This window comes from Ursus maritimus, unplaced genomic scaffold (assembly GCF_017311325.1).
Source record: "Ursus maritimus isolate PB19 unplaced genomic scaffold, ASM1731132v1 scaffold_32, whole genome shotgun sequence".
Classification (NCBI taxonomy): Eukaryota; Metazoa; Chordata; class Mammalia; order Carnivora; family Ursidae; genus Ursus; species Ursus maritimus.
In genome coordinates, this window is record NW_024425786.1 from 25,407,664 (window position 1) to 25,432,488 (window position 24,825).

The 24,825-nt window shown below is 50.7% G+C and overlaps 1 protein-coding gene across 1 annotated transcript in view; it reads right to left on the bottom strand.

The window, feature by feature from the left end:
• Nucleotides 1–24,825, bottom strand: part of CSMD2 (CUB and Sushi multiple domains 2) — a 567,391-nt gene that overhangs the window by 337,872 nt on the left and 204,694 nt on the right. The window contains exon 5 of the mRNA XM_040619227.1: nt 21,686–21,893. Within this exon, the coding sequence (XP_040475161.1) occupies nt 21,686–21,893 (208 nt within the window). The remainder of the gene's footprint in view (nt 1–21,685; nt 21,894–24,825) is intronic.

Here is a 24,825-nt window from a genome sequence, read left to right on the forward strand (position 1 = left end):
GCTGCCTCCCTGCCGGGCTCCCAGACATAGGGTGTGGGCTATTCCTAGCCCCTGAAAGCTTGGGGGGCTGTGAATGTTGAACAGGCCTGCATCCAGGGCTTTCTGGGTTATGAGACGGTGGGTCTGAAGCTTCACTGCCTGGCCTCCCAGGGCCGGACTCCGAGCAGCCAGCATCCTGTCAGCTAAGGGGCCTTCTGAGCTACTTTGACCATCCCCAACACGGGGCCAGCAGCATCTCCCACGCTGTCCAGAGCCCCACAGGCGGGGAGCCACGCAGGCCCGTAAAAGCAAGCCGGGTTTTCTCTTGTGAAGTCACAGGAGAAAGCACTTTACATATTAATCAGGTTAGGAATCTGAGAGCACATATCAGGGGATTGAAATATGTAGATTTTGATGATGAATTCACGCTCATCAGAAAACCAATGAATCATCCTAACTTCATTATCAGGAATTATTTGATGGGGGAATTGGCAGGGGGGGAAAGGGGGTGAGGGAAGGAGTGCCAAGGGGGAGAGGATTTCTTGGTTCTCAGCCCAGACCGTGTTCTCTCCCAGCGACACATCTGTGCAGAGGGCAATCTGTCTCCATGACGTGGGTGCTGAACACGGCTGCACCCAGGAGGCCTCCCCTAGTCAGAGCCAGACCCCGAGGCCCAGGGCAGGCCGTGGAGACAGACACGACTAACCTGAAAGCACAATGGCCTTTGCAGCTGGTTTACGATTACCCGGCAGAGTCACTCCTGCGACACTAACCTCCGGCATAACCTTGGGCAGGCCACATGCCACCTCCCTGCCTCAATTTTCCGACCTGAGAATGAGGATGATGGGTGTGAAGCTCTGAACAGGGCTTCCAGGAATGGAACCAAGGAGAGGGGGCTGGAACCCCCAAATTCCAGGCTTCTTCTGGGCTAGATACTGTGAGGTGTGGGGGTCCAGCTGAGAAAAAAACATACACGGATGTTCTAAAGAGTGGGAAGAGGCGCTGGTAATTTTATATGGGGGCAGGGAAATCTTGCTGAGAGGTGATGCCAGAAAGAGGTGAAAGAGTGAATTATATGGACGCCTGGGAGGAAGAGCCTTCCAGGTGGAGGGGACCACAGGTGTAAAGGCCCTGAAGTGGAAAGTGCGAGCCTGTTGTCTGAGGAACAACACGGAGGCCAGCGTGGCTGCAGAAGTGGATGAGAGGATAGGGAGGTCAGAGAGGTACTGGGGAGAGGGAGCAGGGTCAGGGGCTTCAAAAGAAGATTGCAGCCAAAGCAATGTGAAGGAAAGGTGAGAAGAGGACCCAGAAGCTAAGGTGGCTCCTCTACTGGGTAAACTGAGGCAGAAGCAATGAGGCTGGTGTCAGGACAGGCAGACAGAAGAACACGGTGTGAAGGAGGGTTTGTGTGGATACAGATCTTGTGGAAGGCGACGCAGCTGTGACCCTCTTGTGAGAAGTCTGGCGAACGCTGGTGCTGTGGCAGGGAGCCCGACAGCATGGAAGGTGGTGAAAACAGGTCTGGGTGAGACTCGGAGAGGCCGGATTCCACCCTGGCTACACCATGCACTTGCTGAGCGATGCTGGGGCTCACGTCCTTATCCACAGGGTGAGGACGGAGAACAACAACACGCTTTGGACGGAACTTTCTGGAGGCCTCAGATTCTGTTATATCTCCCGTTCTTCCCTTCCTCAAGATAAACAAGCCATGGCTGCTCTCTTTAACAATGCAAATCGAAGTCTGTGGGGTTACAGCGAGTGTCCACGGGACATGCTCAGGTAGACTGCGGGCACTGGGTCCCAGGCTGAGGGGAAAGCAGCACAGCCCCTGAGGTCAAGAGATGACCCCGCCCCACCCCTGCACTGCCTCCTTCCGGAGCCATGGAGGCCACAGTGTTTGGAGGCTCACCTAGACGATACGGAGTGGGGTGTCTCAGCCCCAGCTGTGCACTAGAATCTCCCAGGGAGGTGAACACCCAGGCCCCAGCCAGGACAAATGAGTTCAGTCCTCTCAGCATGGGGAGCAGGAACAGCTGTCTCTAGGGGTCCTGACCGGGCTTCTGTGAGGGAAATACCCAAATGGGTCGACTCGGGCTTGACACGCATGTATAAAGCGTCTCCCACAGGCCAGATGCTTTCACGTGCTCTTTTTGAACCCTTCCAGAGCCCTGGAAGAGGGATCTCCCTCCCAAATTACAGATGAGGAAACCAAGGCTTAGTCAGAGTGGTTCACACATACAGCTGACCCTTGAACAAAACAGGTGTGAATGGGCTCCACTCAAACGTGGATATTTTAGTTATAGGACTGAAGATGAATTTTCTCTTACGATTTTCTTAATAACATTCTCTTTTCTCTAGCTTACTTTATTGTCAGAATACAGTATAGAAGACATGTACCATACAAAATATGTGTTCATCAGCTGTTAATATTATCGATAAGACTTCTGGTCAACAGTAGGCTATTGCAGTTAAGTGTTTGAGGAGTCAGAAGTTATGTGCAAAAAAAAAAATAAGTTATGTGCAGATTTCTGCACGCGAGCTTCGCATCTCTAGCCCCCACATTGTTCAAGGCCAATTGTGTTTTGTATTCATATGTATTACACACTGTATTCTTAAAGTAAAGTAAGCTAGAGAAACGAAAATGTTAAGAAAATCGTAAGGAAGAGAAAACACATTTATAGCACTGTACTATATTTATCAAAAAAAATCTGCATAAAAATGGACCCACACAGTTCAAACCCATGTTGTTCAAGGGTCAGGGATACTCTTGATCCTCCCCCACCCCCGCACTGGGAGATAGACTTAGAAAGGAGGAAAGTGAGGCTCAGAGAGGTTCAGCGCCTTGCCCAAAGTCACACAGGCTACATGACAGAGTCAGTATTTCCTGCCAGCCCAGGTTGCTAAAAAAATGCAATTCTCTTGCAGTCATTCTAACCAAATGTCCCACTCCCCAAATACCCATCTGGGGCAGTGGCTCTTGCTAAAGGGATATAGTGGAGTCATTACCAGACTCGGAAGAGATAAAGCATTGCAAATTGAATGAGAAAATCTATTTTCACACCCTGATGAAGACATAACCGACACTGAATTGTTTTAGAGGAAACACAGCCCCTGGTTTTCTCTTTTTTAAAACTCGGAGTTATAGCTTTAGAAAAATAGGAGCAGCTGACTATCACAGATAAAAATGCCCTTTTGCCTAATGGGATCTTTAATAAGGAATCCTAATTAATTCTCCTGAATAGAGAACTTTTACACTGGTGTTATCTCAGCCCTGTGCTGATGGGCCTGGTTATTTCCAGATACAGAATAATGAATCTTTTCCAGCCGGGCTAGGAGTCGCCAGAGACTTGTCAACTTCCCTGGAAGGTAATTACTCGCCAAGGCACTGGGGGTCGTGGGGTGCAGAGGGGGGTAATTATAAGCAGGGGGACTGGGGGCATTTTGAAGGGAGCTGAGGGGGGACATCAATGGGCAGGGGTTGGGAGACGCGGTTTTGAAGGAGATGGCTGGTGGAAGCCACGTTAGCATCCAGGATGTTATCCCCAGCTCGGAGCCAGGCCTAAGGGACACTTGCCTTTATGTGAAAAATGCCACTTGATGGAGCTTGACAGATTCTGATAATTGCAAGGGCTGAATGGGCAGCCAACAGAAGACTTCAGGAAGCAGGCCTGCCTGCGTCTCTCCTTGGCTGGGGCAAAGGCTGGGCTGTCGCTGCCCCGGGACCTTCGTGGTGTCCTTAAAGACAACACTAAATGAACAGGGTTATCTGGACAACTCAGGCCGCAGACCAGCAACGAGAAGGACGTAGCTGAATGACATGGGCCATTTGTCTGCAGTGACAGGGCTCTCCTACTGGGGAAGGCGGCCGTCCGTCCGTCTGGGGCTCACGGTGTGTCTTCTAGGCAGCTGGTGGCACGTGGCCGACAAGGCCTCCAAGAGCCTGGCTGCTGGGAAGCTGACCTGCAGCGCCAACCAAGCCCAGCCCAAAGGGCAAAAGCAGCATGAGGGGGAGAATAGGAGCCGAGGCTGTGGGCCTGGGAGGTCTTCCACGACACCCACCCCACTCCAGAGCGGCAGAAAGGGGAAAAGGCTGGAAGGCAAAGGAACCCCGTGACCTTGGGCACGTAACCTCGTGTAGTCTCAGTTTCTCACAGTTACTTAAAGATGCAAAGGAAAGAATCAGTGTCGATGTCTGACGTGCAGTTGGCCCTTAGACAGCCCTGTCCTCGTCTTTTCTTCCTCAAATCCTCCAGGAAACAAACCGATGATTACCAAAGTGGGGAGGCGGCTGAGGGGAGACAACAGAATAGGTGAAGGGGATTAAGAAGTAAAAAACTTCCAGTTATATAAGAAATAAATCATGGGGATGTAATGTACAGCCTAGGGAATAGAGTCGATAATATTGTAATAACTGTGTATGGTGACAGACGGTAACTAGACTTATGCGGATCATTTCATAATGCATAAAAATATCCGATCGCTATGATATACACCTGAAACGAACCGGATATTGTATGTCAATTATACTTTCACTAAAAGACATCAAAAATCAATTAATAATAAATAAATAAGTAAATCATTGAATACAGAAAACAACAACAACAACACCCTCCCAGTTCCAGGAAAATCACCTTGCGGGGCATGGATCCTGTTGGAAGGGAATCAGTGGTGCTGTGTTTATACCGGAGAAATTAGGAAGTCTCTGTGCACTAACATGCATGTTCCCAGCAGGCTGAGGGGTGAGGAGGGCGGTGAAGGACCCACCCCCTGCCTTACAAAACTGGGGCAGCTGAAGTTCAGACACGGAACACCCCGCTCAGAGGGAAGCGTCAAAGCCATAGTGTTCCTGCCTGTCTTTCTCTGTGTGCCCCCGAGGGTACTGCCAAAATGGCCCTGGGACCTCAGAGCTGCCTGGCCCAGACCATGCCTCCCCCTCGGGTCCAGGCCCCAGCTGCCTCCCTGATCCACCAGCTGCAGAGGCTGAGCCCCCCTAGCACCCGGGAACCACTGAAGGGAGCAGTGTGCAGCTGTCTGTCTGCTCAGAGCATGTGCTAGGAGGCTGCTGGAGTGGAAGGGGAGGGGCAGTGTGGACAGGGGCAGGTTGGGGCAGCAGGTGGGGCAGGGAAGGCCCTTTGAGGTGCTTTAGCCATGCAAAGTCAGAGAAAGGACATAGGCAGGACTGAAAAGCTGGGAAGCTGGGCCCATTCAAAGTCTCCCACGCCAAATGTTTCTCGAGACTCTATGCAAGGCCCCGGCAGGGTAAGTAAGTTAACTAGATCATGTGATTAGTTGGCCACACAACCAGTATTGAACCCAACACTGACTCCTAAATCCATGCCCTTGGGATCTCTCCCAGGATGCCGGAGGGGAGATGTGGTTCCTCTCTGCAGACCTGGGCTCAGGAACCAGAGCTGGAGGTACGGCAGGCCAAGTCCTGGCTACCTCCCCACTTGGGCCAGGGACACCTGGAGTCACGGCATCACGCAGAAGGACTACGGGCATCCCAGTAGCAGGATCAAGCCCCCTGGGAACCCAGCACGCACCTCGCTTGGGAGTTAGCCCCGTTGTTCTGCTGCCAAACGTCCTCTAGACGGGCCTGTCACAGACATCCTCCAAGGTTGTATATCTACTTCACAGAGCTGGCGGTGTAGACCTCAGGAGAGAGACCTGGGGGGTGGGAGAGGCACCGCGCAGAAACCACGTGACCCCCTCCCCCTACGCAGAGAGCAGCCTGCAAGGTTCAAAGGCGTGTCATAGGGACAGAGAAGACTCCAGCTTAGTTCAAAACTGAACGGTTGATTCAAAGGCCAGGGACTGGCTGCAGCTCAGACTATCCTGGGACATGAGGAGGAGACAGAATCTGGGAGGCATCTGCAGGGCGGGGTGGGTGGGAGCTGCGCTCTGTGGGCTGGGACCCAGGACAGACTCACCAGGGCTCATGCAGGGAGGGCAGAGAAGACCTGAGACTCGAAAAGAGAAAACCAAATAGCCACATCATTGATGGGGTCAGAACTAGAAAGGAATCAGAGCTCAGCCGAGCAGAAGGGGGTGGGTAGACCAGGGTTTAGAGTCCAGAGAACAGGGGTCCAACTCCTGGCTCAAATGCTTGCTAGCTGTATGACTTCTGGCAGGTTTCTTAATCTCCTAGAGTCAGCTTTTCTACCTGAGAAACAGGGAGGATGACACATCTCTTCACAAGAGCTTTGTCAGGATTTAAATGAGATAACGTGCACGACACCCTTCGTACAGGGCCTGACGTGCAGCAGCTCTTAAAGATTATTGCACCTGTCAAGGTAGGTTAGGGCAGGAGGGAGGCAGATCATCAGACTTAAAAGAGGCCAGACTGACCATATCAGCACCTGCTGAAAGGGCAAGATAGGATCCCGGGAGTGGCTGGCCTAGGGAGAACCGAGCTGAAGAAGACAGTGTGCAGGGGAGGAGAAGGCGAAACCTCTGAGACTCAGTTTCTTCATCTGCAAGGTGGGTATGCAAATATCTAAGCTGCAGATGGTGCGGAAAATTCGATGAGACGAGATGTGAGCTATCATTCGGCACAGGAACCAACGGGCTCACGGAGGCAATCAAGAGACCCTTGCCCCCCAGCACCAGCTCGCCACCACCCAAAAGGAGGCATATGGCACTTGGTCTCACCCTGCCTGTTCTCAGAGCTCTTTGGTAACAGGACAAATGTCAAGACAAATAAACAGGCAAATAATCTCTTGATTATTCAACGAACTGTCAGCAAATCTTTGCCCTGTCTGTTGCCAGGACTTTGGCTGAGCACTGAGGATTCAGAGATGATGGGTTAGTTCATGCTTTTTAAGAGTTTCTGTTGGAAGAAGGGTGCCAGGGAAGCTAAGCGGTTTATACCAGTGCAGCAGGAGCCTGGCGGGGGCGGGGGGCAGAGATGCCAGCTGGTCTCAAGGTTTCAGAAAGGAGACATTGGCCCATCCCAGGTAGACCAGGAGGTGAGGCTAGATTTCAAAGCCAGAGGGTGAAGACTTTCTAGTTCAGCATCATAATCGCGGGGCTTATCGCAGAGCTTGACACAGAGCAGGCTGGCAAAATCATTTGTTAAATAAATTAATAAAAGGTAATAAAAAACAATATTTTGGAGGCAGTGTGCCTCGTTTTATGTAAAAGATATGCTTGCCCAAACTGGAATGTAAACCATAATCAGACATATAAGTCAAAGTAACCCCGGGATTCCCATGCCAAGAAATTCGATAATGGATCCCTTCCTAAAAAGATGAATCATTTCATAACGGGCAAAAGTCCACTCCTTCTATATTACTGCTCTGGAAAGACTGGTTCTGTTTAGGTCCAGCGTGGCTCTAAAAATGTGATCTGCTTCCAAATACCTAAGAGAATGATTACAAATACCGAATTTAGACCTACTCAGAAATTGCAGAGGTAGTAGCCTAGGGTAGGACCCAGGATTCGGCATTCTAAACACCTTCCAGGCAAGTCTGGGGAAGACAATCAACTCGTGAGAAGCCCATTTCCTATTTCCCTCTTTGATGTCCTTCATTACCTCCTTCCTAAAAGCCTAGCAGGCTCCATCAGTTCATGATTCTCCCCTTTGATGCACAGAGATCCCATGGGGAGCTTTGATGCCTGCCTGGGTCCCACCCCTGGGCCGTCTGACTCAGTTGGTTCTAACAAACATCAGGGCTGCACTAACTTCACCAAATCCTGTATCCCTGCACCTTTTCTCAGGCCCAGAGATCAATGTTAGCAGACCCCTCTGGCTTTCCCTGAGTCTCCCCATCAGCCATATCTCCAATGACCAGAAGGGGCATCTGGAAGAAAGACGAAGCCACATGCAGGACCGGCCTTTGAGGATGGAGGCTGCAGACTGAGGATGAAAAGGGTCCCCAGCGGTCACCGAGTTCACTCCTGGCAATGGGGAGCCCGTTCATCACCCTCTGATTGCCTTTTCTCCTGTCTCCCTGGGGTCTGTAGGCAGGAGGCAAAGAGTACAAGACGGTCTCCTGGTGGGACAGGTTGCTGGCAAATTGATTCTGCCCCAGCCCCGGGGCAGGCAGTGAGCAGTGCCCATCAAATCTCTCACCTCCTTATCGCCAGGCCCAGCATGCTGCTGCTCAGACTAGGCGAAGGGAACAGCTGGAACTGAGGTGGCTGCAGAAATTGACATCAGGTGCCAGACATCCATTTGCTTAACAAACTGGCTAATTTTAACCTCTGTCTCCCAGACCAAAACTCCTTTGAAGGGAAGGAACAAAAAAGAAAGAAAGTGATATTTAACACATTTCTATTTCTGTGCTACTCAGTCTCTCTCTGAGGTTGCAAGTTGGAGCCTAATTGATTTCTTCGTCAAAAGGCGGGGGGGGGGGGGGGGCCAGAAAGGAAAAACAAACAACCGAGAAACCTTAGCTCACTCCCATTGCAATCAAACCTCTCCAGTTCTGCCGACTGCTGAGCTTTTTATTTTTTAAGACTGGCCAAGTGACTTGCATAATTTAAGATCCTTTCTAGCACTGATCAGCCCGCTCCGGCCAAGCAGTTTGCTGATTAATTATTAATCAGGCTGAGTTTAGGATGAATAATCAGCAAGAGTCAGGGCTAATTTGCAAATGTCCCCCAGGAAGGTTATCACTTAAAACCCTTGGTGGAGAGGCTCAATGTTAACCTTTGCAATTAGCCACAGGACATTGGTACTGGTGAGAAGCAGCAGGTCTCTCCTACTAACAAGTCAATCTTGGACACCTACTAAGTGCCAAGCACAGCATTTGGGGCTTTCCAAGGTTCTTCAGGCGGAGACACACGTAAGCAAGAAAATATCCCGTATGGACGAATGCCTAAAATAAAGCAAGATGCTGGGACAGTGAATGAAGGTTACTTTTGATTGCATGCATAGGGGAGGCCTTTCTAAAGAGGGAAGATTTAAACTGAACTTTTGCATTCAAAAAAGCTGGGTCTGAAAAAAAAACAACAACTTTGAAGGAAGAGAATCTTAAGCCCTGGGAATAGCTAGTGCAGAAGCCCTAGAAGAAAGCCCGCTTGGCCCACCAAGAGACAGGAGGAAGGCGAGTGTAGCTGGGGCACAGGGAAGGGCGTGAGTGGTAGGAGGGAAGTCAAGGAGGTGGGCAGTGACCCAGTAACGTGGCGTCTTGTTGTAGGATTTTATTCTAAGCATGATGGGAAGTCGTTAGCAAGCCTTTAGCAAGGGAGACATGATTTGATGTCGATAAACATCAGTCGCCCGAGTTGCTGCATGGAGAATGGGTTACAGGGGGGCGGAAGCAGGGAGACAGGGCCATTGAGCAGGCAGAGATGCTGGGGCACAGAATGGGCGTGAGCACTTCCTCTAGGGAACAGACAAGAGGTGGAGAAGGCTGGGCGGAGGACAGGTTAGGGAGGGAATGAGAAGCCAATGTCCACGGACAGAAGAACGGATTAACAAGATGTGGTATATAATACCACAGAGTATTATTCAGCCGTAAAAGGGAAGAGAATTCTGGGACGTGCTATAATATGGGTGAACCTTGACAACACTAAGTGAAATAAGCCAACACAAAAGAACAAATACTGCATAATTCCACTCATATGAAGTCCCTAGACCAGTTAAACTCATAAAGACAGAGAAAGGGTTCTCAGAGGATGGGAGCAGATGGGGTGTTATTCAGTGGGGACAGAGGTTCAGTCTGGGAAGGTGAAAAGTGTTCTAGGGATGGAGAGAGGCTTTGGTTGTACAACCATGTGAATGTACTTAGTGCCACTCAACTGTAAACTCAGAAATGGTTAAAATGGTAAATTTTATGTATATTTTACCACAATAAAAAAATCTGCTTGGAAGTGTTCATTTTGAGATTCCTGTTAAGATTCTGAGGTTCCTGTTTATATATATAAATTTTTATACATTCATATAAAATTATTTATATTTTATCTATAATATATAAAAATATATAAGTATATATTTATAAAATTATTTATATTTAATATATAAATATATAAACATAAATATGTATTTATAAATTATATATAAATATATAAATGTATATTTATAAAATTATATTTTGTATATAAAATATATAAATACATATAAATTAACATTTATAAATATATATAATATATATATTTATATATTATTATATAAATATTTATATATGGAGCCCAGTGGGTCCCTCCAGGCTGGACATCTAAACTGACAAATAAATGATAATGAAAGCCAAAATGTAATTTGTTGAGGTTACCTGGAAAAGAGGGCAAATGGAGAAGAGGAGGGTCCCAGGACCCCCTGGGCAGGCCATATGTGAGGGCTGGACAGAGGCTGGGGGAGACAGGATAGGGGATGGAGCAGGAGTGCCCACAGGTAACTAGCTGTGTGGCTTCCTGTCAGCCAAGAGAGGGGAACAGTTCAAGAAGGACAGATGACCAATGTCGTGTGCTGCCCAGAGGCCAAGTCAGGTGACCAGGGAGAAGCAATACTGGATGTGGCAATCTGGAGGTCACTGGCAATCTCATCAAGGTCCGTTTTAGTGGCAGGTGGGGCAGACACTGAGAAAGGGTCTGTTTTCAATAACCGGCAGTGGCTGAATGGGAATGAGTAATGGGATTTTGGGGCGTGCTGCTTTTGTTTTGATTTTACACAGTCGATATTAGAACATGTCTCTATGCTGTTAGCAGTGTTCAAGAGAGAAGAAAATAATGGATGCAAGAAAAAGGAGATGAATTTAGCAGGGCAGTCTGGGAAATAGGGGGTCTAGAACATAATGGGCAGGGCTGGCCTTGGACATCTCATCCACTGTAATATGAGGTGTGGCAGAGACACTGACTCACCAACCCTTTCATCTGCTTATCATGTTTCCAGGCTCCTTTGCAGCTAGGCTGGACCACGTGACTATTTCTGGCCAATGAAATACGAGTTGAGTATGCGTATCGTATCTGGGATGGGGCAATGAAAAGTGCGTGCTAGGTTGGAGAACCTGGAGAACCCTGCCATGGCATTGCAGAAGGCCACACATTCCAGAAGACCGTGGAACTTCCTTGAGCCTGGATACCCACCTGCATTACTATGTGGATCAGAGCCACTCGGGACTGACCCATGGCAGAAAGGTCGCATGAGTGAAAAAGAAACCTTCGCGGTATTATGCCATTGGGTTTTAAGGTTAATGAAGTTCAAAGCAGAAAGTGGTAAGAGTTGAGGCCGGGGTGAGAGGCAAGGGTTGGATCAAACAGGGCCTTATCAGTGGCTGGAATTTTATGCCACAGACAATGGAAAATGATTGAAAGCTTTTGCCTGGGGCTTAGCATGTCAGATCTGCATTTTAATTAAACCATTCTGGTAGCAGTGGGGAGGATGAATTGAAGAGTGCCAAGAAGCTGGGAGATCAGTCAGGGGGTTATTACAACCCACAAAGAAGAAAAGATGAGGGGCTGAACTGGGGGAGTGGCAGTAAAGATGGAAAAATATGTTATAGGAGGTACACTGGGAGAACTCCAAGAACAGGGATGATTCCCAGATTTCTGGAAGACTTGGTCAAAGAAGGTGATACCATCAACTAAGAAAGCAAACAAACTCTGACCCTTTTAGTAGCCAATGATGAGTGACCTTGGGACTCGCTCACTCGGGGACACTGGTGGACATCGAGGTGGAGACGTCCCACAGCTAGTCGGCTCTACGGTTTGATTCTCAGCAGGAGGCCAGGCTGGGGAGCCAGATTTGGGAGTTCTAAACAAGCAGGTGGTACCTGAAACCATGACAGCAGATAGGCGTACCATGGGAGAGCGTATGGAATGGGAAGAGCAGTAAGTAAGAACAGAGTCTTGGGGACAGCAAAGGAAACAGAGAAGGAATGGTCAGAGAGGTCCAAGAAGCATCGGAGAGAACAGCATAAAGCAAACAGAAAGTTCTATAAGAAAATAACCAACAAGGTAAAGGATGAAGTGCCAGTAAGAAGAGACCTAAAGACTATCTCATGGATTTGGCACTGGAAGTGGTTAGTGTTGGGGTGAAGGGGGTGGTTCTTTGATGATGATCTTAATGTGAATGTTTTCAGGGGAAGGCTGGGGCTAGAAGCCATGGAGAAGGACGTGAGGAATTAATGCGGAGAGGACTTTGAGCAGACCACTTGTCTGAGACCTTGGATGAGAAGTTCCCAGAGGGGATAGGGTTCTACTGCAGGAAGCCTCCCACTTTTCAAGCCAACCTGGCCCTCTCGCTTCCCAGATGATGGATGAAATCTGCTGAGTTCAACAGTGATCATCGGCCATTTCCTCAGATTGTCAAATGCTAGTTTTCAGTAGGAATCCTGCTTCCTTGGTGAGTCTGGGAGTGTCACACACGGGGCCCCCCAGCCACCAAATGAGGACAAGCTGAGATGAAGGAATTCTAGGCTCAGGGTTAGAACAGGTCAGGTTAGCTTAGGTCAGGCTCAGGAAGCCAGAAAAGGTTGTAGGAGCAAGAGACAGGCACAATCAGAATGAACCAGGGGATAAGCGAGGCCAGGAGTGAGTAGAACACACTGTTATGGCCAAGCTTCATGAACACAGAGACCAGTATTGGGGTCTTGAACATTCTGAATGAACTGATGTCATTCTGGAAGGCAGCTTTGCCAGAATGCGAGGCCTCTGGAAGGGCCCAGAACAGTTCCTTCCATCTGTCTTCGAGGCACCATCAGGCATCTGGCAGCTCCTCGAGAGAGAGAGGTCGAAAAGAGCATCTTGTCTGGTGCCCTTCCCAGTCCTGGCACGGGCCCCTGCACGACGACGTACTTAGTACAAACCTGTTGCATACAGTCAGAGCAGAGGACATACTCCGTACTAACCTACTGCATGCAGTCAGACCCACGGGGGGCAGGACAGCTGCCTGACCTCAGCTTCCCATGCAGAGAACTTGGCCAAACCACAAGCCCCAGCCGAGCCGCTGTGCCAACAGTGGACAACCCCGGCTCACTTCCTGCTCCCTCCAGCTGCGGCTTTTGTTCTCTTTCTGAGAGCAAGTTCTCACCCAGGGAAGCGAGGAAGTCACGTTGTTGCTCCGTGGAGAGTGCAGAAGGCCCGGACTCTGCAGACGTGTTCTGTCAGCGGCGTGCTAGGGCACTAATCCTTTCCTACTGCTCGGCGGTGGGGCTGGGAATGCTATTTCCAACTCCGAGAGATACGGGAGATGAGATTTTAAAGGGCTGGTTATTTATGGCCTGGCTCCTGATGGATACAACAGATGCAATTTCATGGGCTCCATCAGAAGAGAACAGCTTCTTGGGGTGGCTCAAAGCATTGTGATGTGGCAGGGAAGGAGGGGGGAGGCAAGAGCCTCAGGAACCCACAGGAAGGCAGGAGCTTCTGCGTCTCAGCTGGAATAGGTTCATCCCCCTCCTGGCTCCAAGTGCCATTGGGTTCAGCAGGCTTGGTCATGCACCATCTCAGCTGCCTCCCGAGCTTCTCTGCCAGCTTGAGACCATGACCCTGCCCTGCTCTTGACGTTCAAACAAACCGAAATCCCAGAGGACAGGCATTAGGCCCATGACCCTCCCATGTATGAAGTTTAAGGACACATAAGGCACTGTGATGATGGGTTTTTACAGGTGCAATCCCCTCTGCCCTGAATGCTGATCCCTGAGTCCTTCCCGTGGTGGCTCTTTCTCAATAGTCAGGTCTCAGCTTCAATCTGACCCCCTCCGAGAGGCCTCCCTGACCACTTTATATTAACGGGGCCCCCACTGCTCCTATTCCCCATCTTGTTCGTTTCCTTCATGGCACCCAACACAAGTGTATTTTACATTTATTTTGTGATCTTATTAATGTCAGGCTCTGCCGAGTAGACCAGAAGTCCCACAAAGGCAGAGGCTTTATCTGGTTCCTCCACCACTGTATGCCCATGCCAAGCCCAATATCCAGCAACTGAAGCCCTAAGTGGTCTGCTTGAATGAATAAATCATGGTAGAAGGTGTTGGTGATAAAGACGGAGTCGGTAAGGGTGACCATGATGATGAAGGAGACACTGTTGAGGGTGACGGTGCTGGTGTGCTCCTGACGATGACCTTTCAAAGCCCAGCCACGGTATTTAGCCCAACACCAAACTTGCCCGGCCTAGCCATCGATTCCCCCTGACCATCACCTCTAGAATCCTCAAAAGACTATAGGTCAGCACTCAAGCGCACCTGTGTCCCTGTTCCCAAGCCCTGCTCCTTCTGCTGTGTCCCTCTGTTTGGTAGACAACCCTACCACGGTCATCAGCCAGGAACCTGGGAATCAGCCCAGACTCCCGTCTCCATTCCTCCTTTCCAGTGAACCCCCCAAGGCAGCTGATTCTGCATCTGAGATGTTTCTCGATGTCACCCCTTCCTCTCCATCCCTTCACAGCTGCCCTAATTCAAGGTTGGATCGTCTCTTGCCCGAGTGGTCACAAAAAAAAGGTTTTATAGCTGGTTTCTGAGCCTTCCAGTTGGAGCCAATTAAAATTTAGAGTGATTGTGTTACCTCTCCGCTTGGAACACTTCCATAGCCTTCTACAGTCTTTGGAATCCTCTCCCAGCTTCTGAACATGGAACGAGGTTCTTCCCGACCCATGCTCTCCCTGCACTCACCCTGCACCCACCTGCAATGCCCCCAACGCACCAAGGCCCTTTCCTGCTCATGACAGCGGTAAACTCTTGCAACTCAGTTAAATTCGGAAGTCACCCCCTCTGGGGCTCATTTGTCGCAGTCCTTCCAGCAGCCCCTCCCAACCTGACAGGAAGGCTCTGTCTTCTCTGTGACGCAGTTTGCTTTTCGCGAACCACCCTCCTCCGCTCCCAGTCCAGGAGTTGGAGCAGGACAGAGAGTCAAGTGACCTGGGCCTGGCCCCTGAGAACACTCAAGGTGCATCTTAGGGCTTTTGTGGGAACCATCAGGAACGAGAAGCTTCCTTTTTGCTGGGATTGCTAAGCCAGCAGAATGCTCAGAGCTGATGGTGGCTGCCTTTGCTACCTCATGGGGAAAGCATCCTGAGGAAGCCGACACATACGAGAGCCAAGTGGTGGGAGGGAGAGAAGTAGATTCTGATGATATTATCTGCATACCTTGATCCAGCAGTCCCTGAAGCCAATCCCTCGACTTTTCAGTTACAGAAGCCAGCGCCTTCCCTTTTTACCTTGAGTCAGCTGGAGGTGGGTTTCTATTTCTTGAACCAAAAGAATACTATTACATTTCTCTTCTCAGTCTCCACGGGAGCTTCTTTATACCTTTTAGAAAGGCACCTAACATATGATATTGTCAAGCATTTAATTATATTCTGCCTCCTCGCCCTGACTGTGAGCTCCAGGGTCCAGCATGATGCATGGCTGTTACATAAACATCAGTGGAGGGAATAAACAACTCCTTGGGGACGGGACTGTGTCTTTGTCTCCCCAGCACCTACAAGAGCCTAGTTCATAGGAGGCTCTCAATAAACGATTACCGAAAAAAAAATAGGGGAAAAGTAACAAAGAATGTAAATGATCTAAACCAATGGTTTAATAAAGCACATGCGAATGAGTAAATAAGTGAATAGTTATTATTAACAAATCCCCGTTGGCGTGCTGTTCTCATTCTAATTATATCTGAATCTAATGACTCCTGAATGAAATATCTAGTTAAAAGTCGCTGAGATCAAATGGTTCTAGTCGGCTCAAATTTCACGTGTAAAATGCTTAATGATTAAAACAAAGTGTTTCGAAGAGGAAAAAGAATGTTGCTAGCAAAGTTTTAAAACTGAATGTCTGTAAAGTAGACGGCAACTTTTGTATCTCCACCTATAAAAACAAAAGCAAAAAAAGCAAGGGGAACAAAGGGAAGAAAAACCCTCAAAGCTGGATCCAGAGGGTAGGCTGAACCCGCTCTCCAGGGAAATTCTCTTTCTAGAAACAGCCCAAGTCTACTGGGTGGCCCCAGGGGGCAAGAGATCCAGATGGGTCCAGCAGGTTCTCTTCTATTGTTCTCCGGGAGGGGGGGAGCCACCGAGGCTCAGAGGCAGATGGTAGAACCCCCCGGTCGGTGTGCCCTGGAGAGAGTCCTGGGACCACTTCCCTGCTCTCTATCTCAGGGATCAGGGGAGCTCCCATGGTGGGTAGGGTGCCCAGTAGCAGCCCTAGGATGAGGCTCTCCCTGTCCCCTTCTCTCCCATATCCAAATGGTACCCACCCTTCGAGGCCTGTTTCAAATGCAGCCCCTCTCGAGGCCTTGGTCCTCCCACCTGAGGGCAGGATCCTCTTCCGAAGCCCTGCAGCGTGCCCTCCTTTCCCTCACCACTTCAAAGGTTTGGTGGAGGCAAGTCTGTCACATAGAGGTCCGTGGGGGCTTGGCTAAGGGTGTGGGGACACGGAGACTGTGCAAGCAGACAGCAGATGATCCGAGTGAAACAAACAGTGGAAGTCCAAGTACACTGAAGGGGGCAAGGAAGAGAGGCTGGGGATCACTGGCAGAGGCTGACCACGGGGGTCACAACCAGGAAGACGGCGGGGGGGGGGGGGGGGCTGGTTCTAGGATCTGCACAGAAATCCCACATACCGGAAGGAGCTTTGAACTCCTTCCACCAGCCTCCCTGCCACAAACACACCCCTGCGGCTGGCCCTTTGGCCGGCCCCCAGGAAAAGGGTGGCTTCTGTTCTGAGCACAGGTCAAGCCTTGCCTGCCCTTCCTGCTCCAGGAGGAAACTGCCACCTGGGGAAGGAGAGAAGCAGAGAAAGAGAAGGAGCAAAGGAGGGAGGAAGGCCCAACTGCACTCTGCAACGTCATCGATTAGAGCCAGCGAGAGGGTGCCGAGCAGAGCTGTGCCTCCCCTCTGGGTCTGGGACAGTGCTCTCCTGAGTTTCTCTCCAGACTCTCTGCCCCTCTCCCCAGCAGGCCCCTCAGGGCAGGTGCTGTGCCCGACCCCCAGCCAAGTCCCCCCTGTTCCTAGCCCTCCCCAGAGCAGCCACTGTCACCACATTGGTCCACTCCCCTCTTCTGCTTTTCTTTAAAGATTTATTTATTTATCTGGGGGGGGGCGGGAGAGTGGCAGAGAGAAAGGGAGAGAGAATCCTCAAGCAGGCTCCCCGCTGAGCACAGAACCCAATGCAGGGGCTCGATCCCAGGACCCTGAGTTCATGACCTGAGCTGAAATCAAGAGTCGGAGGCTCAACCAACGGAGCCACCCAGGCGCCCTTCTTCTGCTTTTCTAACAAGGCAGCTCGTTGGCCAGTCTGGGGCTGGGTCCAGCCAAGAAGAGGCGATGCTGCCTGCCACGTGCTCACAAAATGGGGCTCTGGGAAGACAGTTTCAACAAAACCCCCGCTCTCTCTTCTGACCTTTGCAAGGGCATCCTCCAGTCTGACGCAGGGGCTCTCTGCCAGGCCACCTTCCCTGGCCTTCCAGGCAACTCCCCTGGGAGCTGCATCAGCTGGCGAGACCAGGCTGTGCCTTTCTGCCCGGCGAGAAGCCGCTGGGCTGGTGGGCTGGGAGGAACGGCCTCAGTGGCATCACTGAAAATGGGGCTACCAGGGCTCTGAGTTGCTGGAGATGCCTGATCCTACGTTTTCCCCTTCAAAGGGTGAGCCCGTGACTCTGGTCCCCATCCCAGGAGTGTTGTGCCTACTACGAGCCAGGCAGCAGCTTACACGTCCAGCCCCCTCAACACGCTTTGTAGGCTGGTATGACGAGCCCCGTTTTTCAGAAGTGGAAGGAAACCGAGACTCAGAAGTAAGTAAATATGCTTTAACAATTATTAAGAGGTGGATCAGGGTTTTGAGCTCAAATCTGTCTGACTCCCAGGCTTGCTGTGTCCCCAGTGAGATGCCAAGATACATAGACCTCTCTTCTATTCTTGGAGGGCACATCCGGCCTTCTCTCCTTCCTTAGTCCAGAGGCAGAGCCTTGAGAGACGCAAATGGACAGTGTCAAGCATGAGGCAGACGGAGGAGAGGAGAGATTCTGGCTCTCGTGTCTTCCCAGTGGGCTCTCATTGACTCATGTTCTCCACAATGGAGAGGCCGGCTGGGTACTGGGCTGACAATCACCCGTACTTGTTATGACACGATCCCGATACCCTCCAGGGACACAGAACCCAGGGTCTTAAACAACTGAGTTTTTAAACCCCAGCTCTGCCCCTGCTCAGTCCTAGCCATCTGAAACTGTCCAGGGGCCCCGTGAGGAACTTTAGCAATGGTGAGAGTATTTTCCTAGAATTTGAGGGGAAGGAATGGGGCTCCATGAAGGACACAGCCAACTGATTTGGTCAGAGCAGAGCAAAGACCCATTCCCCCTCACCCCCAAGAAGGATCAGTGAGAATATCTGGCCCTGAACTGAGTTCAGTGAACTAGAGACAGGAGTATGAATGCGTAACAGCGGTTCGCTTGGTGAGGGTAGATGGTGATGATTTGGCTGTGTGTGCGTGTGTGTGTGTGCGTGTGCGTGTGTGTGTGTGTGTGTGTAGTGGGGCAGGAATACCAAATACACTCTCTAGACTGTAACTCTTAGTTCAAACCCAGCTTTTGCTCACGGACAATCACAAAATAAAAATAGCAATTAATTTTGGAGAGTGTACATCTAAAATATTTGGGGATCTCTCAACACGTCAGAGGGAGAGGGTTTGGTGGTCACCATAGAAACAGCCCTTTCCTGCTCAAAGCGAGGACTGCCGGGTTCCCAGTGGCCAGTCACGGGCCAGGAAGCAGGAAGCCGCAGGGCACCGGCTGATGTCCGCGCTCCGCGGGGCTCTGCCGCTCGGGCCCACGCCGCTATTTCTGTGCCCCCCTCCTATCCTGTCTTTCGTTGTGCCAGCGCAAGGCTGCAAATGGATTATATCCTGCCACATTTTTGGCTTTGAATAGTCCTTTGTTTTATGAAATAATGTTCTGAGGAGTTGGCAGGGTTTTTTCCTAATGTCCTTACCTGGCAAAATAGAAAATGTTCAACCCTCTATTTCTCTAATTGTTTGGAAATTTTACTGGTCGGCAAAATCCAAACTGGAACCCCTAATGAACACTCTCCTGCTTGTATCCCACATGGGGAGGAGAAGAGTGGGGAAACTGAGTCAGGAACATCCCACGCCCCACCCCCATCCTGAATCAGTGGGAATCTGCTATCTGGGAAAGGAGGTAATGGATTTTTTCTCTCTCTCTCTCAAAACTGCCTCTGTCTTCTCAATAGGTGAAGGGAGGCCCAGTTGTTCACATTCATCTTTTCTAACAGGATCTGCAGTCTATGACTTGGCACAGAACTCAAGAAAACATCCTAAAATCTTAATGCATGGCGATATAAAGCAGCATTCTCATAAACCAGCAGCACCACATTTTCACAGGGACCCAGGGATCCATAAAGGAGAGGGGCAGGTGAGAGCGTGGGTTCTTCGCACACGTGTCCCGAGCCTCCACGTTTGTTTATCCATAATTGCTATGCAAGTATAAATTAGAACAACTGTATCCTGCCTGGAAATGGTGACACCAACCCTGTAAATAATTATAATTTAATCTTAGAGCAAAGAGTTCTGAATGACTCCCTTAACGATTTCCTCTGCTTAATTCCTTCCCCACCGAGTGACTTAATAGGAAAAGGAATAGTCTTTCAGATTTGTTTCACTCCAGAAGTTTGGACAACGTGTGGATTCACACCTGGGGGGGCAGAAGCGGTGGGAGACCATTTGGCCCACGGATAAACAAGTGAGTCGAAGAGGCCTTGGGATTGGAAGAGACGGAACTGGCAGGCCTATTCATCTTGGCATCTGTTTACAGAAGCGAAAACTTGGGAACAACCTAATAAGAGATCCGATGAGTAAACACTTGTCAGTCTGACGAGGGAATGCCACACAGCTGTGGCAGCCCTTCGCAAACGCGGCATGATGTAACGTGCTGTCATGGCTACGAAGATGGCCTTTCACGTCCAGCTAACCTGGGGTCGAATCCTGGCTCTGCTCCTTACTAGCTGTGTGACTTCAAGCAAGTGACACAACCTCTCTGGACCTCACTTTCCTCATCTGTAAAAGGAGGGAAAGGATGCTTCCTGCTTCATAGAGTTTCTATAAGGAAGAAATGAAATTACAGCGGTAAGAGCTTAGAACCAGCCTGCGACGTATTGATAGCAAATGCTCAATAAGTGACGCTATTATTGTGCCGCTTATGTTCTGGAAGCATCTGCAATGGTTTAGGGAAAATTGTCATTAGATAACGTAATGCTAAGTTAAAAATACATAACCACAGATAGATTTTAAGATCCTAATTTTGTAATATTAAAATATATATATATAAATAGCCAGCTGGCTTGACCCAAGCAAAGCAAAAAGGCCAAAGGGGAATTCATCAAACTCTTAATACTTCTTATTCATTGTTCCATACCTTTTTATGTTTTCTGCAAGAAGCATATGCATTACATTTACAGCCACGAAAATAGGTATTTAACGAAAAGAGGCAGGGGGACAGAGGGCCTCGGGCTGGCAGGCACTGGGGTTCCAGTGCAGAAGACGGGCACCCAGGCTTTCATCCCCACTCCCAGCACCAAATGTCCAGCCGTGGCCCCAGACTATTGACAGAACAGCCACCTGCCCACAGAGATCTGTCTTTGGCTCCCATGTGCTTCCCTCAACTCCCCGCCCAGGGGAGTGAAAGGTCTGGCCAAGTTCACTCAACAAGCTTATGACACCAAGGTCTTCTGACTCCCAGGTCGGATCGCCTTCCACTGTACCAAGACGTTTGAATTCTCCGGGCTACACCCGTCGCCAAATCTCCGAGTGCGTATTTGGGAGGATTTCAGTTCCTATTCTATCCCCCTGAAATAGTCACACTTGGCTCCTGCTGTGGTTTTGTCTGACTTTCTCACCCTCAAAGGACCCTGTCTTACACAGCTGATGTTTCTATCATGTGGCATGACACCTGGTCTGAAAGAGGTGTTCAATAAATGTGCCCCTGCCTCCTGTTTGCTTCCTCTCCCTCCCTTCCTCCCCACTCACACTGACTGCCACGTGTCGTTCCCAGGCACTGTCCTCCCCTGACTCTCAGACTCCTCGACGACACACCCTTCTGTGGGCACTTGAGGTGCGGACACAGGCCTCCCTGCGCCCTCAGCCTGATAACACAGCCACGAGGAGATGACAAGAGAACATTCTAAGCCCCACACCACCACGCAAGGCTTGTCACCCAAACAGGAAGCTGGACACTTCCGGAAGCCAAACTCCGCTCGGGCGTGTCCTGTGGGTCTAAGTCTGGGACAGTACGAGCCGCTAAGGCTGATAAGCCTTGTCATCCTTCTCTTCCTGAACCCATCAACACTGAGAGTCTCCATGGCCGGTAGAGCAAACCGCGTCAAGCCAGAACATCAGAAACCCAGACACAATGCCTTGCCCGCGGCAGGGCCCTGGGAATGGCCACTTAACGATTCTGTTCCCTTTGCTGGATGCTATGAATATGCCCTCCACAAACGCAACTGTACTTCCAATCATTGCACTGAGACCCTGTCCGTGGCCTGAGAAACAGGACATTTGTAGTCTCAGTGCAAGTCACTCCACCAAGGCCCGTTAGGAAATTCTTTGCCAAGGGTACACTTCAAATCGGATACCAAAGTCACTGTAAAAATGGACCCCAGCTCTGAAAACATGCAGTGCGTTTTCATCACGATGAGAACCGAACTCGTCAACTGTGGGTCCAGGATGCGGCAAACGGGCCACGGAGTGCAGGCCCCGCCGCTGAGGAGCCCCTGCATCCAGGTGAGCCCCGGTTTCCCGGGACCGGGGAGGGGGCAGGACGGTGTGCTTACCACAGCGAGGAGCCCTCGGTGCCCGTGACTTCCAGAAAGTCGTAACCGTCTTCCAGCTGGAAGTCAATAAAGACCAGGGCGATGGTGTCCCCCAGCTCGGCCAGGACGGTCCACGTGCAGTCGGCGTTGTTGTGGTACTCCGAGGGGAAGTGGGGGCTGGAGATGATGCCGCTCTGGCCCCGCAGCGTCCCCCCACAGGCATCATCCGCTGTGGGCACAAACAGAAGAGGCTCGTGTGAGCTGCTCTGCTTCCCAGGCCCTGGCACTCGTGGGCCTCAGCTATGACAGGCGGGGAGGGTCCCGGCGCGGGATGCACAGGCTGGATGGGCTGAGATCCTCGTCTGACCTGGCCGGAGAATAATGCCACCTTACCGTGCGTCAGGCCCTGTTCTGAGAATTTCAGATCTGACTGTGCTCACTGAACAGACAAGGAAACTGAGGCATAGGGCGGTTATGTCACACAGCCACTAAGCTGGGACCGAGCTCTGACATTCAGAGCACCTCCGGAGTACTACACGTACTGCCCTGCCGTGAGCAGGGAAGGACTCAGCTATCACCTTCACGGCCACGGTCACCACTGTGGGGAACAGGACATTTCTTCCCACCAGATCTTAGGAAGTCTCCGATGTGGGGAAACAAAACAAAAACTCAACACACCTCCCTGGGGCGACACTCAAAGGGCTGCCTGGCCAGACCTCTGCGATCCTCCCTCCTGCCCTTGTCTGCAGGCCAGCTCTGTTCTCGCGCTGTGCACGGCCAGCCTCCTGCCCTTCTCACACCGCTCCCTCTGCCTAGGATGCCCTCTCTCCAGAGCAACTCTCCTCCAGCTTTGAGGCCTGACTCCAATGCCACCTCTTGAGAAAGCCTCATGTCCTCAAGTGTTTAGTGACTGCTCTCTCCTCTGGGCTCCTGCAGCAATGCGTCCAATGGTAGACACGGTACTTCACCCTGTCTGAGTGACCCGTTCATCCGTCTGTCTGCCATGCCGGTTCTGAGCTCCTCTGGAAACCCCCAAGGGCAGGGACCGTGTTTTACTCCTCCTGCCACACAATCTGGCAGTCACGCCGCTCCAGCCGAAACTCCAGCTGAGACTTGATATTCACAAAAAACGATCCGGGACACATGCTCTGACATAGAACAGTTAAGAGGCCTGGCTTCTGAATTATTGCAGACCTCGGTCTGAATCCTGTCCCTGCTGCTCACTAGCTGGGCGGTTAGGGGAAGTCATCCAAAGTCTAAGCTGTTGTCCAGGAGCCTATATGCAAGTGAGCGAGTGTAGTACACTTAGCATGTGCTGTTAGAGGCAGGACTAAGTGGTGAAGGAAGGAGAAATGCAGTAGCCGGGTTCCAATGTGTGCCAGAGGCAGCCTAGTAACAATAAAAGTATCATTCCCATTTTGTAGGTAAAGAAACTAAGATACACAGAGATTCAGGCATTTGCCACAGGTGACATGGCTCATAGTGACTGAAGGAGCTGGAACTCTAAGCCTGATTCCAGGACTTGTGCCCTTAACCAACACACCCTCCCATCTCCCAGGAGTACAGTTCATACTTGGAGGACATAGATAAAGCAGCAAATGACTTTGCTTGGGTGAGTCAGTTTGGGAAAAGTTAACAGAGGAGATGCCCTTAGAGTTAGGTTTTGAAGGATGAATAGGAGTTCTCTAGATAGAGAAGAAAAGAACGGCATTTAAGAAAACAGGGAAACGAATGTCGTGAGCACAGGAGCACAAAGGCACATGGCATGCCTAAGATAAGTGGCTCTACATGGCTTCTCACAGAGCAAACTGAGAGGAATGGTGGGTGATGGTACTGGGAACGGAGAAGGAACCACGTGACAGAGAACACTGGGCCAAGAAGATTTGGAAGCAGTGGACTGTATTGGAAAGAAAATGGATTTGGGGGTCAGGAAGGCCTAGATCTAAATTCAGCCTCCACAACCCCCGCCAGGTGACCGTGGGCGATTATTTTTGGCAGCTTCATTTGGCTTCTCTGCTCCATGGTTTGCTGGGATAACTGAACGGGACTGTTAATGGGACAGTGCCTAGCGTCAGCCTGGCCCAGGTAGAGGCCCAACAAGTACCAAGTTCTCCTTTTCCTTCCACGTCATCTGGGGAATCAAAGGTAGTGAAGGAATATGTTAAATTTGCATTTTAGAAAGATCACTGGGGTCATGGCACTGAGGACGTCTGAGTCAGGGGAGTGGGCAGGATGCTTTTGGTAGGACATAGTCACCAAAGTCCCGGGGAGGCCAGAGGAGATTGGAGCTGAGGCTACGGGGACTGTGGGAAGAAGCAGAACCCACAGGCATTGGCAGTTGTCAGGGATGAGTTCCAGGTTTGGGGCATGAGAATCTGGATGAATGAAAAGTACCTCCTGTGACAGGGAACCCGGGAGGGGGGTGCCTTGTGGAGGCGAAGGCAAGCAGGAGTTCAGTTTCGGATCCCAGGGCTGCGTGTGTATGTGGGATGTCCTGGTGGAGAGACGGAGCTGACAGCTGGATATACAGAAGCAGTGTGGGATGGAGGTCAAGGTGAGTTCATCCGGGGATCCTGAACTATTCTCATTAATGTCTTTCTACAGGGTCAAGGTCTATTTCAAGAGAATGAGCCTATTTCTAAATGCCATCTCTTTGCATGAAGAGGTTGTTCTAATCATCAAAGCCTGAATGAGTGGCAGTGGGAGGATGAGAAGGAACAGAAGGACTCAAGAGCCAGGCCGGGGAGAAGAGAGAGAACACGGTCTCTACCTGGGAGGGGCCAGCGAAGGAGAGGAGGGAAAGAGGACTTGGGGGTTTGTAACAGGGCAGCATTATGATGCTGTCTGGGCAAACGGGGTGGGGGGGGGACCCGGAGGAGAAGCAGCTCTGCGGGACAGTGATGGCCCTCGGCACTCCCATGCTGAGTATGAGCTGCTGAGGGTAAACAGGCGGTGGTGCCCACAGAGAGCGCGAGCTGGGGGGCCAGTGAGCTGGGGGGCCATCGAGGCTGGGAGTCAGCAGGAAGAGCAACCATGGCTCCACGGGAGTAAAGAAGGCCCGGGCAGAAGCGACATTTACTGATCTGCAGGCAGAAGCAAAGGCCCCTGAAAGGAAGAGGGGTCAGAGTCAGGCAGGAGGGGAAGTCGGGGGGGGGGGGGGG